Consider the following 19,168-nt stretch of genomic DNA (forward strand, 5'->3'; position numbering starts at 1 on the left):
TTGTAAAGAGTCAGAGTATTTTGTGGCATTATTAATGATGGGGAATTAGTGATGTCATGGGGCTGGGCTTGTTCACCTAGGAAACTCATTTCAGTGTTTTTCCTGGTCACTTCTGTATGGATCTTCTTTCGATAAAAGGAGCCCTCACAGAACCACAAACCACAAAAAGTCTGCTGATGAGATGTCTTGGATATTATCATTATGGTTTTCAACTAGAGGAGGAGAAAACCCAGAACAAAGAGCTAGGCTCTTCCAGCAAGCCAGGAAAATGTAGGTAGATACATCTCTCCTCACCTCCTCTGGTATTAATGGCAGAATCAGTTAACTTCACAGAATCACAGAGTGGGTCAGGTTGGAAGGGACCACAGTGGGTCACCTGGTCCAATCTCCCTGCTTGAGCAGGGCCACCCTAGAGCACATGGCTCAGGATTGTGTCCAGATGGTTCTGGAGTACCTCCAGTAAGGGAGAATCCACAGCCTCTCTGGGAAATCTGTTCCAGTGTGTAACTCACACAGTAAAGAAGTTCTTCCTTGTATTCATGTGGAACTTCCTGTGCATCAGTTTTTGCCTATTGCCTCTTGTCCTATTGGATGGGACCCCTGAGAAGAGCCTGATCCATCTTTTGGGCACCTTCCTTTAGATACTTATATACATTAATGAGGTAATTTCCAATTTCTGGAAAACAAATGTCTCCTCCTATTTGTGTCCTCTCAATCCATCTCCTTGAAACTGAGATGAAATACCGGGCTGTTAAGACAAGCCTTGTGAGTAATACGTACCAGAGTAGCAGACTTTTTATTCCTTAGGTAATTTTCTATGGCATCATTATTTGGGGCAAAGACTGTGTATGTGTTTGCAGCTTCTATTTCATTTGCCAGGCTGTATTGCTGTTGTGAAACACAAAAAACAAATCAGAATGAGCACTGACAGTCTGATAATAGTCTAAATACAAAGAAGAAAAGAACTTGCTTTGTTCTTGAAGTATTGTGAAGACAATGTGAAAACTTACAATAATGTAGCCTCTGAAAATGGAGTAATCAGGCATTTGCTCCAGTCGGGCCAGCAGCCTTGGCATGGCAGTGCTATGCAGTGGGGTCAGAACCTGCAAGGGGAGCAGATATCCCACATCAGCCCATGGACACATGCTGTGTTTGCACCTGCAAGGGTCAGACAGATGCAGGACAAAATGCTGCTCTAGGCAAACACTTTTTTTTTCCAAGGGCAGTTAATGATTTTGCACTGCTTGTGGTGCAGAGTAACAAATCCTCCCTGTGCATCTGTCGCAGGATGCTCTGCCTTGGAATGGGGTAAAACTTGATAAGTGCCCTATTTGCAAAGCTATCAGTGGTAAACGGAGAAGGTGCATCATGCTGCTTTTGGTGGTGAAATGATGCTGAAACTAGTCTGACTCATCAACCCCGAAGTTAAACATCCTGAGAGTGAGATGAAGATATGGTAAAATTGGTAAAGGAACAAACAAATGCTACTACTGATAACTTATCCAAAGCTGCTGAGCTGACAGCCTGGAGACATCTGACTGACAGTCAATCACTTTAGACTACAGAGCCCAGTCCCAAATTTTAAGGGTCTTCTAACGTATCTCCTCTTGGAGCGTATGTGTGAGGAATTCTCCCTGGAGTGGGGACACCGCTCAAGGTCACTCCTTGAGGCTGATCCAAAGAGATTTGCCCATGGTCATTGGTTTGGGTGAGTAACATCAATCTCTGCTTAATAATTGTTTTTGCTGCTTTAATGCAATTGCTTAAATATTGCTTCAATATTACTTTGTAGTGTACTATATTATAATGGTTGTTACAGCTTCTACACTGTGTAGTAAACAATCCTGATTAACACCTTTTTGTGTAACCATTCTCATAATAAGTCATATATATTTATATAAATATCTCTGGTTTGCCATCCTTAATCCCTGCAGGACAAAGCTGCGCAAAGGTTCAGTTAGACCTGTATAATCCTTTAGACATAAACCGTTGGGGCTAAGATTGGATCCAGCCCCACCAGGCTCCTCTCTGAGAAGGAGTTTAGAAAGCATGGGGGTCCTTTCTGCCCCTTGGGAGTCAGCAGGAGCTTCTCTAACAAATTTTGCCTGAAGCTCCCGCTCTGTCCGCGACAGTGGCCACTTACCTTATCGATGACGTGTATGACCCCATTTACAGATGCGATGTCACTGGCCACAATGTGAGCCCCTTCAAGAGTGAGGTTCTGAAAGAGGGAGAAGAGAATGGGTTTGTGTTCCTGTCATGGTGGTGGTGTTTTCCCAACAGTTCATACTGTGGGTTTCCACACCTTCCCACATGCTTGCCTAGGGCTCCCCCGTGGCTCTGCTCACATCAGCCCATACCAGAGGCTGGGTGGGGATCAGTCTCTTCTCCCAGGCAACCAGCAGGAGGACAAGAGGGCACAGACTCAAGCTCAGCCAGGGGAGGTTTAGGCTGGATATTAGGAAGAGATTTTTTACTGAGAGAGTGATCAGACATTGGAATGGGCTGCCCAGGGAGGTGGTGGATTCACCATCCCTGGAGGTTTTCAAGAGCAGAGACTGGATGTGGCACTTAGTGCCATGGTCTAGTAGTCACAGTAGGGTTGGACTTGATGATCCTGGAGGTCTTTTCCAACCTGGTTGATTCTATGATTCTATGACTCTCTGCTGTTCCCTGCACACAGGTTGGCCAAAGCCATGGAGTTGCTTGCACTGGGGTGGTTACCTGGGGTGGTGCACTCACCACCACCCCAAGGCAGGCTGGCCTCTGTGCTGATTCATACTCTTCCAGTTCTGTGCGGCTTTGAAGGATCCCTTTCATGATTTTTCCATTGGGGTATGGAGGTGAGGGGGAATTTTCTCCTCCCTTAATGGGGATGAAGTGCTTAAATGTGCCTTGTGTATTTCCAGAAAATCCTCCTCAGACCATGGTGTTTATCTAATAAAAAGGCTGAGGGGGAAGGGCCATTAGTTGTAGTTATTTACCATCAAAATACCTTCTGGTGGTTTAGGACTATCACATTGCATATGTGGATGTGTGTGTGGTACCACTGCTTCCTCCTACCTTCCCAGTTCCCTAAAATATGGTGCTGGGTTTTCTTGATGCTCTTTGTCTTACTTTAGTACACACAGGCTGCTCCAGTCAGGGACTGCCCTTCTGCTAGGTTACAAACCTGTCCAGTGTTTGCAGAAGATACTGGGACATGAGGTATAAACAATATCATGGACCAATTTCAGCTAGGTAAAGTGGTGGAGAAAATTAAGCTAATGTTTCTCACAGCAGGCCCAATATAATTGATCTCTTCCTTTAAATTTGTGACACGGTCTTTTTTCAAAATACAGTTTCATAATGTCTGTGTGGGTTTTTACTATAAGAAAGTCAGTGGCAGTGATGGTGAGGGTTTGATGTATGATACCACAGTGGTTTGCAGGTCATCTCACCCCGTTTTCTTTAGACAAGCGTAGGAAGTTGCTCTGTAGTGACGTTGGCAGCACATCAGAGGACGATAAATTCTGGAAATCAGCAAAGCTGTAAGCTGCTGTCAGTACATGAAACCTAAAGGAAATGAACTGGATTTGAAAGTTTTGTATTTTCTTTCTTTTCTTTTTTTTTTTTTTTTTTTCCCCAGGTACATAGGCTTAGTGTGTCTAAACCTGTGGTTTTAACCAGGAATTGTTTGTACTACACTGAGTTCATCTATGTCCTGACCTTAGCTTGGCTTTTAAACATTTCTGGCACAATACAAATAATGTCTTTGTTTCCAGTGGACTTGCTACAGAGATTTATATGGCTGTAACTAGAAGGGGGATCCTCTGTCCTTCCTTTAAAATCACAATACTTGTCTTGTCTAGTGGCTTCAAACCAAATGTTCATTTGGCAGAAAAAGAAATGCATTAAAGAAACCAACTCCTGAAACCATTAACTTACTTCAGCAGAGTTGGGATGTTACTTTTTGTCATCCAAAAGGCTTTCTCATCTTCATCCATGTTTTCAATTGCTTGCAGAGAAGGCACGAGGAGGGTTAGGTTTGAGGTGGTGGACAACTCTGAATTCATCTTGGCTTCCTGGATCAAAGTGAAGAGGGTTAAATAATTCACCCTAAAGATGGTCTGTAAATAGCAGCTGATGACTTTTTAGCAAGGTGGAGTATGTGACGTGCTTAGTGACCAGCCTGGAGAGGAAAAACTATTATACTGAGCAATGGCTTGAACAAAGGTATTTAAACCTGTACTTAAATGGTAAATGAGTGTTTATTTTTGCACAGAATAGGCTGACAACACTTAAAGGGCAGAAACAATGTTTGGGTCAGAATTGCTTTTTGCTATGAAACACATAACTCTCCTCCTGCAAAAGTTAGTCTGTTTCCTGATTCTGTATTATGCACTTGAAGGTTAAAAATAAATAATCAAGGTGATAAATACTAGTGGTTACTGATAACTTCAAATAACTTGCTCTTACAGAGCACTCCATGCTATTTAATGGCTAGAAGCCTAATGAACTGTGAAATAAGAAACCCTGGGACACAATGTTCCCATTGGGAAGAAGACTATTTAACATGGCTGGGATTTTTCAAGATGTCCAAGCTCTGCACTAGCACTGCAGTAGAGCTCACTGCTGACAGCTCTAATTTTAGATGGGGGTTGTGGGCTCCATAGTGTGCATGGATTGATTCATCTTCCATATGTTTGTATCTGCCTTAAGGATTGAGGGAGTCTCCACTGGGGAGGATTTTTCCAGTTGTGTGGATTTGATTTTTGTGGAGTAAAAAAAGAAAGGAGGGATAAATATTTGGGTGTGATTGTGCTGAAGCTGAGGTTCTCCAAATTTTCCACAGGCTCCACAAGTTGCCATTTCTGATACTGCAAAACTCGATGGAGCAATATGAGCTTGGGTTCTGCCTTTTTGCAGCTGGTCTGCTGCCTGCAAGTCAGCTCCTCTACCCATATTGGGTTTTAAGTCAAGAAGGGAATGAGCTCCCTTAAATAGCTGGAAATTTTGTCCCTGTTAAGATCATCTTTCTTTCTAGCCATCATCCCTGTCACCTTGCAAATATTTAAATATAGAAATAGCAACAAACTTCCCCTTCTCATCCTTCGTGACCAGCAAGAAAAATATTTGGTTAATGAAAGTGGTAAACATCGCATTCCTACTCAAGTATGAAGTGAAAAACCTCACGGATATACCTCCCTGTTTCGCTCAACTTGTTGTGCTTGCTGTTGTTGAAGTGATACCATTTCTCTGTGTAGCAGAAATTTCCACCTCCCTATTTCAATAGATTATATACAATCTGCCCTCTGATTTTTCCCCCATACTTCATTGTCCAAGGGGAACATTAGCAGGTGAAGAGCATTTCCTATTGTGTCCATTTCTTTAGCTGCTTGATACAGTGTTCAGTGCTGCAATCTGAGCTTGGGGCCAGGCTGATAAGTGACTTGAATTAGCCACATTGGCCTCTCTTTTAAGCAGCTCCCTGAGGTGCTTGTTGCAATTCCATGCCTCAATTATCCCCAAGCCATTGAACTTGAAAAGCATGAAAGCAACTAATGTGCTGTGACTTCTGATGATATTAACACATCACTGCTCTTTTTTGTTCGCCTTATATTTGCTATACACTCCTTATATTTAGGTTTTCAGCTCTTTGTGGGAGAAACTGGTTTTGATCTTCATTCATACAGTGCCAATCACAGTGGGGTAGGATCTCTAATGTCACTTCTGCTGCAGTAATAGATGATAGCATGTGAAAATAAAAAGTAGATTGTGGCAATCTAGAACTTCAGTTTTGTGACTATCCAGAACTTTGGGTTTTAAAACTAATTGGGCATTTTTTCCATAAACTGGAGCTAAACGAGTTAATCTCTTCCTTCATGGGGACCCGAAGAAGAGAAGACTCCAGGGAGACTTTTGCAGCCTTTCAGTACTTAAAGGGAGCTGACAAGAAAGATGAAGACTTTTTAGCAGGGCCTTTTGCAAAAGAACAAGGGATAATGGTTTTAAACTCAAAGAGGGTCTATTTAGACTAGATATAAGGAAGTTTTTTAACACAGAGGGTGGTGAAACACTGGGAGAGGTTGCCCAGAGAGGTGGTAAATGTCCCATCCCTGAAATATTCAAGGTTGGATGGGGCTATGAGCAACCTGACCTAGTTGAAGATGTTCCTGCTCATGGCAGGGAGGTTGAACTAGATTGTGGCCTTTGAAGGTCAACCCAAAGGATTCTATGATTCTGTTTCCTGCACCTCAGTCAAGTCTGCACAGACGAAGTTTTTCCCTCCTCACTTGGGCTGGCAGCAGCATGCTGACCAGACATAGAGCTGCTTTTCCTGACATGGGGCACAGTGTAAATGGGAAGACTGAGGCATTGCCTTCCCTCTCCACTTACTTGTTTGATTGAATGAGAGAGCTTGAAGGAGCCACTTGGGGGCATGTTGACCCTGCTGCTGGTCATCTGTGCCGCAGTGTATTTACAGACAAAGCTAGTCATGGCTTATGTAGCCCTCTGCCTCAGAGGGTGGGATTGTAACTAGCTCTTATGCTTGTGGAGCTTCCTTATTCACCTGAATTTGGGTTCAGAATTTTTTTCAGGCAGAAATAAGGAACCAGATGACCAAGCCCTCCATGGCTGGTGGGATAGACACTCCAGTGCCTTTCCAGAGCTTCAGCCTCTGCTCTTTGATGGGAATATTGCCATGAGGTTCCCATTTCTAAAGGCCACAAGTCTCATGTATTTCTGCAAACTTGAACATACTACAAAAATCAATCACAGAGTGTACTTACATTAACCCATTGGTTAAATGCAGCCGCTTCTGACAGAGTAGATAGCTCCTGATTAGAAAGAGGAAGAGAGAGCAATAAGCATATGAGCTATAATTAGCTGTACCAAAGTATTTTTGCTGTAGCCTGTGGTGTAACTCACTGTGTCTAGCCTGGCTGATGTGACATGGAGGAGGAAGTTTTCACTGTGTATGAAAAGAAAAGACATTGGTGTTTTTCTAATATCGCTACTTTCTGGTATTGGTAACAGTAAGTTACCAGCTCTAGAAAGTCAGGCCATGGATTGCTTAGGTGTATCAAGTGTACCTGACCTTGGTAGGCATTGCATTCTGGGATTTCAAGCACAAATATTTCCTTAACTCCATGCAAAATTAGTTCAAATGTATGTTGTTTTGGTTGGTATTTGTACAGCATCTCACCTGTCATCCTGCAAGTAGGCAGCCTTTGTTCTGCCACAGTACTTGGAACAGAGATGGATGCTAATATGAGCAGAGGTGATAGATAGTGCTGAGAGCAATGTAAGATTTTTGTCGGTGGCTGAGGCAGTGAACACTTTTATTTTTCCTATGCTGTTAAATGCATATTTGTCTCACCAATTTACTTGCTTTGGTTTTACCTGACCAAGGGTCAACACAGTTTGTTTTAACATGAGAAATGGAACATTTCCAGTGAGATAGACTTCAGGACAGAGCTTCAGAAGAGCTGAGTGCTTGCTGCTCCCAGCTGGGAGGTGAGTGCTTAGCACTTCTGCAGGTTTCGACTCTGGGATTAGCATTCTTCAGTTTGTTTTAGGCAAGGTATATGCTCAGATCCCTTAGGTCCCTTTCCAAGCTATGTTTTCAAACATAACTGATCATTTATGTATCAGGCAAGCATCTCCTGCTGGAAGTGTTTGCAGGTAGCACTGGTGGGCATCATGTTTTTCTAACTGTTTATAAAGGTTTTGCTATCTCTCTGGTTAAGAGTCAGTGTGAGAACTGTGCAGCAGGTCCTGTGCTCAGAGAACGTGCCCATCTTACTTACATCTGCAGCATTTCCATAGCATATTCTGCCATCTCCTTCGAAGCCCTTTGGGCACACACACTCCCAGCCACGAGGAGACACAAACTGGCAAGTTGCCTTTGAACCAGAAGGAGAGAAAAATTGTCAGATACTCAGAAGATCACGCAAGGTAAAACCTCTCACTGAAACCCATCTGTATACAAACATAAACTTACAAAGGATCCTTGCACCATCTTCCATGAACATCCTCAATCCCTCCTATAGGGCATGCACTATCAGCTGAGGACACTAACTCCCTCACTTGCCCACTATGCACTGAATCTGTAGGAATCTAAACCCCCGCTCCACCTTTCCTTGCCTCCTCCCTACATAAACCAGGCCCTATTTCTTCACTTGACTATGGCACATCCATCCTCTGCTCCCCAGTGCTCCTCACTTAAGCTCTATTCCTGTGCCCCCGCTGAGGCTGGTGTGGCTCTTGCAGGCACTCAGGGCAGAGTAGGGCACAATGCAGCTACTGATAAAGCTGATAGATGCACAGATACAGATGTGTGACCTGGGTAAACATCCCAACAGGCTAATGCATTGAAGTTGCAAATGTTGGTAGAGAAGAAGCATTTATTTATTCCAGGCGCGAGATAGTCCTTTTGTACAGGCAGATTTAGGAGCAGCCCTTGCAGTCTGTCTTTACCTCCCATACCATACTGACGTGGTTCACACAGCATTTTTGATGCTTGCAGCACTGCTTGGAAAGTGCTTTCTCAAACAGAAACTGCAGGCTTGAAATGGCAAGTGAATTTCTATGGTGTGCGCAGGAGGTGAAGTGTGATATATATCTGAACACTTTGTTCTGGGGATGATTAATTACTCACCAGATGATGACATTTTCCATTTTGTTCCAGGCATGAGTTTATCGGTGTGCATTCAATTCCATTCCCCTGAAATCCATCCTTACACTTGCAGTCATTCTGTCATTTCCATAAAACACAGCAATCCATTAGCATGATGAAAGGCAGTGTGCATTTTCTAGATGTGGTGAACTAGTTTATCTGTGATTCTGTGTAGCTTTGCATTGACTTCAGTGGAATGACACTGATTATCATCTCCAGAAGACCTTTATACCAGATATGTACCAATGTACTTAGTATATACTTAGTTCTGGGCCCCTCAGTTCAGGAGGGATATTGAAGTGCTGGAGCAGGTCCAGAGAAGAGCAACGAGGCTGGTGAAGGAACTCGAGCACAAGTGCCATGAGGAGAGGCTGAGGGAGCTGGGGTTGTTTAGCCTGGGGAAGAGGAGGCTCAGGGGAGACCTTCTCACCCTCTACAACTCCCTGAAAGGAGGTTGGAGTCAGGTGGGGGTTGGTCTCTTCTCCCAGGCAACCAGCAGGAGGACAAGAGGGCACAGACTCAAGCTCTGCCAGGGGAGGTTTAGGCTGGATATTAGGAAGAGATTTTTTATGGAGAGAGTGCTCAGGCATTGGAATGTGCTGCCCAGGGAGGTGGTGGATTCACCATCTCTGGAGGTTTTCCCGATGAGACTAGATGTGGTACTTAGTGCCATGGTCTAGTACCCATGGTAGGGTTGGACCTGATGATCTTGGAGGTCTTTTCCAACCTGGTTGATTCTGTAATTTGCTGCCAGAGCACTGCCAAGTAGAAAGGAGGGAGCACTGAGACAGGAACTGAAGGAGATTGCTTTGGGGAGAGAGTACTGTGTGGAAATAACATTGTGACTGTGAGGAAGAGGAGGATTTGGGGATGAAAACAGGGTGGAAAGCACAAGTGCTGGTAGAGCAAAATGGTCAAGGACTAGCACTGAAGGTGGCAATGATGGTAAGGACCTACCTGACCTGGCCCAATGTATATGCAGGTGGCGTTTTCATGGCACCCTGCCGTGGTGGGTAGCAGGCAGTTGTTGATGGCTGAGCAGTCCCTTCCATCGCCTGTCCATCCTGCCTGGCAAATGCATGTGTGCTCTCCTAGACCTGTCTGAATGCACTCAGCCTAGGGAGAGATGTAGAGGCATCTGTTCAGGATGCTTAGGTGGCATTTGGCTTTAGGGGTAAGGCTTGTCTAAGCCATACTGATGCCACTATCTGGGGAGAGAGCCTGGAACTGCAGTGACAATTGACTCTTCCTTCTGCAAAAGTTTCTGGCCAAACCTTCTTCTCTGCCTACTTTTCTATGGTGTCAGAGTCTCCGGGAAAAATATATACTTACATTCACACTGCAGCCACCAGGTTTTAAAGCAGCACAAGGATCAATTTTTCTGCAGCTCAAGCCATCTCCCTCATAGCCAGGTTTGCAAACACAGCTACAGAGACAAGAGGAGGAGGAGGAGGCATTAAACGTGATAGGACAGCTCTAAAGTAAAATGATTGTTTTCCACTGTGACATGCTATTTATAGGCAGCTAAGAATTGGTAACCTTGGATTCATAATGCAAGTAGCTCAAGTGTGTACATTATGGTTTTTTCCAAAATGTTGACTGGGCTAATTGAGTCGAACCAGGGATTCATTCTCTGTGTACAAGATGGGAAGTGAGATTAACTTTTAGCTGATGTGACCTTTGCAAAGTTGAGCTAATAGCTCTTAATTAACCATGAGCTGGAGTTGCTTTTTGTTTCAGTGACAAGAAGATAGCTCTCGCCTTGAAATGCATGCAGGATGATGCGTTCCCCTGTTTTCCTGAGTTCTTCCCCCCAGATTAACCTATACTGGAGGGAATTATTTAGGCACTCGAGTCCTACAGCAGCCCCTGTACTGCTCTCGGTCGTGACTCATGATGAATACACTGCAGCAAGAGGCAAACTTGCTGTGTGAAGGTGAGCTAGAGGCAAGTACAAGGCAGCTGTAGCAGTAACAGAGTTTTCAGACCAGTCCTGTCAGGACTGAGGGACCTGTGCTGAACTCTGGTGCTGTGGCATGAGAACTTACCTGAGCTGACCAGAGCAAGACATCTTCTCCAAACTCTCTGAGAATTTAACTGTTTTACAGCAAGGCTCTTCCTCAAAGCAAGAAGTTCCTAAGAACCTGTGTAGTTGCTGGTAGGAAGGTGGGTAGCAGGACTAGATGTATATGCATCTAGAAATGTTAAATTTAAGGTACAGGATGGGGTATTGAGAACTCTGAGTCACATTCCTGCAACTCAAGGTCGATGTGGTGATGATGGTTATTTGCTGCATAGCAGTATTGCAGTGGCCGATGTTTGTGTACTGTGCCAGGCACTGCTCTGAGCAAGCAAATGGGAAAGAGCTGCAGCATAGTCAATATTAATTGGATGCAAGTTACTGGCTTACCTCACTGCACCATCACTCAAATCACAGTCTGCATGTTCATGGCAGAGATGTAAGGAGGGCTTGCAGGGAACAACCTGCTTATCACAGAGGTTCCCTGTGTATCCAGTTCTGCATGATCCAGGAAGACAGATCCCATCACTGTCTATTCGGTTGTCACACTTTCCATGGATGCAGAGGCACTCTACCAGGGAAAAAGTACAGTGTGCAATTCCAGGGTAGGAAAAGGCATTTATCCTTACATAGCATTTCTCAGAAATCAGGTTCTTGTATTTTTTCAAGAATCTGTATTTTTAAGACTCACTTTGATGAGGGACTTATGGTTTATTTATCATATTCATGTCTTTTCAGGTGTGTTTGATGGGTAACTATTAAAAACCTGTTGTATTTTTACAGTGCACTTATCGAAGCATTTTAAAGTCCTTCAGAGAAGTAGGAGCAGAATGCTATGTCCTAGGCTAGTAGGTTTAAAGTTATTAATTGCACAATATTTGGTGCATTTTCAGTGATGTGGGAAGTCTTTAAATACTGAGCTCACAATCCTATAGATTGCACAGTGCTGGACTAGTACACAGAGCGGAGCACAGACCTACCAGCACTTTTCTGGGGTTGGACAGATGAATGCTGCTGGGAGGCACACCAATGTGCCCAAAAGGCACAGCAGGAAAGCTTTCTGGCTTCCAAAGAAGTGCCAGTGGCGGCTAGTTAGGCCAACACATATTACTATGTTGGGTCTGAAGCTTGTAGGATCACTGGAACTGAATACCACCTTTTCTTATGGAGTTTGCCTTTCAGTTTTTACCCATGCACCTCTGAGCTTTCCAGGTGAGCTGTGCTTCATGAGTGACAGGCTGTCTTATAGCAAAAAGTCTGAAACTGATTTTTGCTGATGGGGTATATATATACGTCTGATACGTATCCTGTAGACTCTCAAATGTAGTATGGTTTGATTTAGCAGGAAAAATGTGTCAGGATAGCAGGATTAAAACTGTCAGATGACTGCTAGAACTATAATTATTCAAGAGGTCAGAAATTATTCAGTAAGGATGGTTATTAAGTGGCCCTAAACACAACCTGATTACAGGTCTAGTTGTTCTTAGATTACATGTGTTCGTCATTGCAGGCAGAATCTGTTCTGTTGTGGGCAGTACTAGATGGGAACAGAACAGCAAAGATTTTCTTTGCAATTATGTGAGGGAGGCAGGAATTAAAAGAACAATAAATTAGTATAAAGCAAGCTATGTTATTTGCAAAAAGCCCAGTTAAGTCAGTGAGATTTACACTGACTCTGGGTTTGTGATGTGTCCCTTTGAAACAAGAAATGTAAATACTCCAGAGACATCTTGCTCATCTGCCACAGGGACTGTTTGGTGGTCGGTTAAATCCTGCTCTAACTTTACTAGGGCCCGAAAGAAACAGCCCATGCTCTTCTGCTGAGGATGTATGGCTGTGCTTACCTTTGTCACACTGAGGTCCATATTTGCCAAGGTCTGAGCAGAACTGACAGCGTGAGCCCTGAAATGCCTCAGTGCAAATACAAGTCCCGTTTCCTTCCAGGCCATCCATACACTGTGATAAGAATGAGAGGTGATCACTATGTATAAACTGAAACAAATCTTTACCCTTTCCCTAGAGAAGAGACTATATGCCTGTCCATATTATGACTTTAGTAGACTCCGAGGAAGAACATCAGCTTTTATGAAAAGTGAGTTTCAAAGCAAAAGCTTTGCTTATGCTTTTCCTTTGCTGCTAAGTATTCTACCTTTTAAGGTGAGAATAGTGAGCTGGGTCATTACTCTGCTACTGTGCAAATTGAAGTATGAGAATGGGCCACCCAGCCTTGCCTGTGTGTTGGAACCACAGGAATCTGCAATTTGAACATCTGGGAGGGGACTGATTAATTTTTCCTCCTCTGGTTAACTCACTGAACATAAATGTAGGGGACAGCTCTTGTGGAGCCCAACATTCCTGTTGTGCAGAAGTGCTCCAAAAGGAGCACAGCCCATCCTTTCCTGCTGGGAGTGCAAGGTGCTGCTGGATGCTCTGCTTACCTGCCCGTTTCCTGAGCAGGGTTTGGAGAAACCTCCTGGACATGGACTGCAATCAGGGCCAAAGAAGCCTTTGCAACACTTCAGTTCCTGTGAAATAGAGCAAATATTCCCTTTTCCCGTGCCTTAGTGCAGAGGCAGTGCACAAACCCCAACTCTTCCTTGTGTTTTGGCTCTCTGGCGAAGGCCTGTAGGGGTAACTGGCTCTGAGAAGACTCGTGTTGAACCAGAACCACCTCTGCAAGGGCCTTGTTAGAATCAGGAAGGGTTTTGGCAGCCCAAGAAGGGGATGCGCAGACCACCAGATCCTTCCCTTGTTCTTATCAGACTCATCAGTGTTAGGAATCCCCATCCTGTCCTCCCTTACAGATATGCCTTTGTACAATATCTGGTACAGAGAGCAATCCACACCCAGAACACTACTCATATTGTGTGCTTTCATGTTTGCCAGTGGGAGTGCAGTGCAATTGCAGTAAGAAGTGGGAGATGCTGTGACAGCCAGACGTGCTGCTTTGATCTTGCTCCTTCCCCTCCGCTCCATTGTGGGATTTAGCCACTACACAGCCCTAAATGGCTTTTTCAGCTGCATCTTTTGTTTGATTCATGCTTGATCCATTTATTTACCAAAGGCACATAAAGTGTATTAGAAAAACCTCATTTACATGTGTGATTTAAGGGAAATAGGAATGAGCAAAAGGGAAATAGGAATGAAAGCTTATAGTCTGTAGACTTATCTGCTTGTCTTCCCATGTAACCATTCTGTGTGATGCTCCCTGCTCTCCTGGAGATGCTGAACACCTCCTTCCCTTGGGAAGTAGTCAATTAACTCCTTGCTTTGCTTTGCTTCTGTTTGTGGCTTTTGCCTTCCCTATTAAACTGCCTTTATATCAACCCATGAGCTTTTCTAGCTTTTACCCTTGTGATTCTCTCCCTCATCCCACTGGTGGGGGAGTGAGGGAGTGGCTGTGCAGGTTTGGTGGCTGCTGAGGTTAAACTACGGCAATGGGGAATAAAATTCCTGTGGTAGCTACACTAGAATTTCTTATGGGGAGAATCATGCAGCCAGATTTGCATGCCTTGGATGCAAAGCAAATGGAAGATTTTTCAGTCCTTCCTGAACCTGCCGACAGTTACTTCAGGGAGGATGCTTAATCAAAAGGAAATTTTTAACAGATGTGAGATCTATTTGAAACATATCCAGCTTAGTAACTCTCAAAGCATCATCGTAGTGATTCTCATTCCTCCCTTCTCTCTTCTGCTGAAATGATCTTACTTCACCTGAGAAATGAATCAGGACTATGAAGTATACAGAGGATCTCGCAACAGCAACAAAATCTTGCTGAAATTACCTGATGATTCAGCCATTGCCAAAAAGAGATGAAAGTACCATCTATATTTGTATTCTTATGCAGGCTCCTGTATTTGTATCTCGTTCTTTGGCTCAATACGTTGGGAGAGCAGTAATCACCATATTGGGATGTCTTCCCTCCATGTGTTTTGTACAACTAGTGAGTCTGTCAGGAATTGTCACTTACAATGGGCTTTGAGTCCCATGGACAGGGAGCCAATGCATGAGATAAACAACCTGCAGGCACCCTAGAAGGAAAAATACGGATAGTAATTTGGAAAGGCACTATGCCAACTGCTGAGATGCATACTTCAGTATGATATACCCTGTAAATGTTAAGTATATCCGTTCTATAGCTTTGAAGTGTTGCAGTGTGAAACTGGAACTGAAGAGCAGCACCAGGGCTGTACCTGCTGGCTCTGATTTTTGTGGAGGTGCTCATTTCCATCTTCCCCTTTCCATCTCCATTTATCCTTTCCCCACTCCCTTCTTTTGAGGAATGTGAAACTTCCTCAACAGAAGAAAACAGGGGCATGACTGCACTGGTGTCCTTTGCTCAAGTCAGTGTAATAAATTAGCTACTGTTATCTGAAGATCTAGTGCAGCCTGCACACTTAACTTCCATGAATTTGGTATTTGTCCCTGGAAGATCACAGATTAGTTGAATCTTGTATGTAGACAATGTAGACACTGTGAACAGAAATTTGTCTTCTGTATAGGTGCTGAAGAGAAAAATATTCTTAGCTTCCATATCACAGATCCTGTACTCCACTATGTCCCAGTGGGATATGGCTGTTTTTCTATCTTCACCTTCTAGTTGCTTTTTTCCTCTACCTCATTTATCGCCATGTGATGGTGACAGAGACTGGCAAGTATGGCACTGAGCAGCTGGAAACTCTAGTGGCCATTTAAAAGGTGAATCCTCTACAAACTCAACGTGCAATAACTTGAGAGAAGTTGAGCCTTTCAAAGCATGGATATGGAGTTTGCCAAACCCATGGTGCTTGTGTCTGCCAATGTCTTGTTTTTCCATCAGGTTAGCTAAATCCTAGAGCCAGCATCCAAAGTGTCACATCACTATGTTTTGTAGCCATTGGACAAGAGACCACAAACCTGAATTATGGCATTTCCCACACAGCTTTATCACTGGAGCTGTGGGGAAAGAATCGGGTACTGGTTTGGATTTCATAGTCTATCATTCTGTAAAGCAGTTAAAGGAATAAAGGACCAGACTTACAAAAGCATCTGTGCATCAGCTGCTTGAGGGACCAATGCACTACTATGTTCTAAAGGCCTGTGGGTCAGATGGATTTTGGCAAATACATTTGGACATTATAAAAGCTCTTTTATTAGCTACATAGTCATGTCTGAAGCTGACTTAGGCTCTTTCCTTTCTTTTTGTTTCTGGAAATCCCTGCAAGTGTGTCTGTACTCCTTTAGAACTTAGAAAGATCTGGCTGATCGTTGTGGACAGTTTCCCCTCTGTTGGTGTTGCTGTCACTGCTGCTCAGTGCCACTTGGTATCACCTGCTCACTTCCTTTCTCCAACCTGGAGTGCTCTCAGCCATTGGTGTGTACCTGCTCCCTGCTTTTCCTGAGGATGGAAGTCCTGTCTCTCATCTACCATGTCACAGAGCAGGGGACAGGAAAAAGTGTCTACACTTCCATGCAAGGTCAGATTCACTTTTCATCAGTAGCTGTTCACTTGTACCAAAGTAATTGAAGCACACACATGTATTCCCCTATATCAGATATGCCACAGTGGAGATGACCTCTGGGACGAGGTGGAGCAGACAGCTGGGATCAGCTACAACTTGAGTGCTCATAGCATCTCTTGTCAGAGGTTGTCAAAATTGGCCACAGCCCACACATCAGGCAGGTACTGAGGACCTGTTGTCCCTTCTGTGCTCTTTGTGACATTAAGAGTAAGCACTGCTGTCCTTCAATTAGGCTCAGGTGCAGATTTCAGCCTTGGGTATGGTTACACGAATACATCTTGAGGGATGTAAAGTTCTTGGAAGTGTGTAGACTTAGCAGTTCCTATAAGGTTTGTGCCTTTTAACACTTTAAATCCATGGAGCATTTATGGGGTGGAGTTATTCCTGTTTTCTGAGCATGATGAAAATCATTGGTGCAAAGTAAGAACTGCAAAGCTATTGCTTCCTTCTGGTGTTCTACATAAAGCCTTGAATCTGAAGGTGTGTTATAAACTGTGCATGAAGTTTTCAAGGCTGATAGAAGTGCCTAACTTCAGTTTGGAGAACAATTATTGTGACCAATGCTGTTTCTTGTGTCTTAAAACACTTTTTCTCAGTGTTGCCTTAGGATTGATTGAGGATGGACATAATTTTTACGCAAGTTTTTGGTAAGGAATTTAGATGACTGCAGTGTTCTGGGTGTGGATTTCTTTTTGTATCAGAGATGGCTGCTTGGAGCTCTGCCTGGTTTATGATTACATTGGACTTAGAGCACTTTGTTATTACTGCCAGAGGTAATAGTTCTTTACTGCCAGTGTTTTCTTCATTAAATTTTGATGCTGTCCAGCTCTGCTGGGAACCTCTCTCTCCAGGCTGTGGTTCTGGACTGTTGTAAGTTGAGGCAGTAAATGTTTTCTTTTTGTACCGGAACTGTTACTGGCCCAGATACGAGTTTGAACACTGTCCAGGAACAGCTCACTGGAGCCACACTTACTGCAAATGAAAAGCTCAGTCTGATACTCAATCATCTTACCAGAAATAGTATCTGAGTGTTACCCAGTAAAGGCCTGTACTATGTTACCTAACTAAGCAAGGTATGTCAAAATCTGCCCTTTTAAATATGAAGCAGTTTTGTATTCCTAATTTGAAGAAAACTAGAAGAAAGTAGAGCTAGGGGAAAGTGTGGCTTCTAAAAAGAACACATTCCTAAAGTATTGTATGCTAATATTTTAACTTTCTGCCTCCTTTCCCTGCATGTTTAGTAGAAATTAAAATATCGATCTTGAGTAGTTTCCCTGAGACCTTGATGCTGCTTCCCATGTATCTGTATGCACATGGGATTCAGGAACTGGACGAAAGCGTTGGACTGAAGAGAAAGCATATTTCAAAGGGCACTGCAACAACTGAATTGTTTTAGGATGGCTTAGGATGAGGAGAGGCTGAGGGAGCTGGGGTTGTCCAATCTGGAGAAGAGGAGGCTCAAGGGAGACCTTCTCACCCTCTACAACTCCCTGAAAGGAGGTTGGAGTCAGGTGGGGGTTGGTCTCTTCTCCCAGGCAACCAGCAGGAGGACAAGAGGGCACAGACGCAAGCTCTGCCAGGGGAGGGTTAGGTTGGATATTAGGAAGATATTTTTTATTGAGAGAGTGATCAGGCGTTGGAATGGTCTGCCCAGGGAGGTGGTGGACTCACCATCTCTGGAGGTTTTCCAGATGAGACTAGATGTGACACTCAGTGCCATGGTCTAGTAACCACAATAGGGTTGGACTTGATGATCTCTGAGGTCTTTTACAAACTGGTTGATTCTATGATTCTATGATGTGTTCATGTGAGTTCCCTGTTTGCAGATGAATTGCATCCATGCAGTGCTGCTAGTCAGGTGGCTGAGTTCGTTATATAGTCATTTCCAAACCTGACTCTTTTGAATGGATGACACCAGGGATAGACGAGAGAGCTAGAGTGCCTTGCATGGAGCAGCTAAGAGCTACCAAACCATTGTGATTCTCCTACCTTTGTCACTTGGCTTCTTGTCTCACAATAGCGATGTGGTAGGATTGGAACAATTGTGGGTGGGATGAGAACTCCTGCAAGGGTATGAATATGACCATTTTTGGCAATGATATCTGTTTCTTCCATTTCTTCTCCACTCACCAAGACTCGTCCCTGTGAAACAATGAATACTTATTAATATTAAAATATTTGTAGCTTCTCAGTTTCTGATCATTTGATTTGAAGACTTTCTAGCCATACTTCTTTTTGATTAGCACTCTAATTTTTATTACACTTATTTATGCAAGAAGAACACATATATCATACATTTTCTTGAATATTGGCGACCAACAGAGGCATCTAAAGTTTTCCTATGAATCTGTATTGTTAGCCTGTGGAACTGGTGGCTAAAAGACTGGACAAAATTAGAAGACTCCTGATGATTTCAGGCACTGATTTCATGGGGCATAAGCATGCTTTGATCCTTTGCCTGAGGACTGAGGAAGGGAGGTGAGAGAGATCTGGGATCTATCCAAATTCACCGGAGAGAAAACAAACCCAAAACCCCAGTACTTTTTCTGCATTTATTCCTGCAACTGCTCTGTCTTTACAGGAATTTTCATAGCTGCATCTCTTCTTCAGGAGAGAGTGACATTAACATAAGAGATCATAGAATCATGGAATTTCATCATAGAATTGTAGGGATTGGAATGGACCTTCTAGATCATCTAATCCCAACCCACTGCCCTAGGCAGGTACACCTCCCACCAGGTTGCTCAAGGCTTCGTCTAACCTGGCGGTTTGGTTTCACAGAAGTACTGACAAATTAGCACCGTTAAAACTGTGTTCAGTAGGTCCATCAGGATCAGAGACTATAAAATTGAAGCAAATAAGAGAACATCTTTGTGTGCACTGAGAAGTGTTTAAAATAACCAAAAGATGTAAAAGAATGACTTAAAGTATTTTAAATAGATTTTAATTTTTTTAAAAATTATCTGAAAAATAAAATTATATATA

The 19,168-nt window shown here is 43.5% G+C and overlaps 1 protein-coding gene across 1 annotated transcript in view; it reads right to left on the reverse strand.

Annotated features, from left to right (window-relative positions):
- Nucleotides 1–18,325, reverse strand: part of STAB2 (stabilin 2) — a gene marked incomplete at its 5' end in the record, with an annotated part of 58,725 nt that extends 40,400 nt beyond the window's left edge. The window contains 15 exons of the mRNA XM_009075404.1: nucleotides 781–888; nucleotides 1,011–1,103; nucleotides 2,144–2,221; nucleotides 3,441–3,555; nucleotides 3,928–4,064; nucleotides 6,774–6,821; nucleotides 7,794–7,889; nucleotides 8,645–8,740; nucleotides 9,620–9,778; nucleotides 9,995–10,088; nucleotides 11,073–11,253; nucleotides 12,527–12,638; nucleotides 13,121–13,242; nucleotides 14,653–14,713; nucleotides 18,173–18,325. Of these exons, the coding sequence (XP_009073652.1) occupies nucleotides 781–888; nucleotides 1,011–1,103; nucleotides 2,144–2,221; nucleotides 3,441–3,555; nucleotides 3,928–4,064; nucleotides 6,774–6,821; nucleotides 7,794–7,889; nucleotides 8,645–8,740; nucleotides 9,620–9,778; nucleotides 9,995–10,088; nucleotides 11,073–11,253; nucleotides 12,527–12,638; nucleotides 13,121–13,242; nucleotides 14,653–14,713; nucleotides 18,173–18,325 (1,653 nt within the window). The remainder of the gene's footprint in view (nucleotides 1–780; nucleotides 889–1,010; nucleotides 1,104–2,143; nucleotides 2,222–3,440; nucleotides 3,556–3,927; nucleotides 4,065–6,773; nucleotides 6,822–7,793; nucleotides 7,890–8,644; nucleotides 8,741–9,619; nucleotides 9,779–9,994; nucleotides 10,089–11,072; nucleotides 11,254–12,526; nucleotides 12,639–13,120; nucleotides 13,243–14,652; nucleotides 14,714–18,172) is intronic.
- Between the last annotated feature and the right edge of the window lie 843 nt (nucleotides 18,326–19,168).

The sequence above is a fragment of the Acanthisitta chloris genome, unplaced genomic scaffold, assembly GCF_000695815.1.
Source record: "Acanthisitta chloris isolate BGI_N310 unplaced genomic scaffold, ASM69581v1 scaffold16245, whole genome shotgun sequence".
NCBI lineage: Eukaryota > Metazoa > Chordata > Aves > Passeriformes > Acanthisittidae > Acanthisitta > Acanthisitta chloris.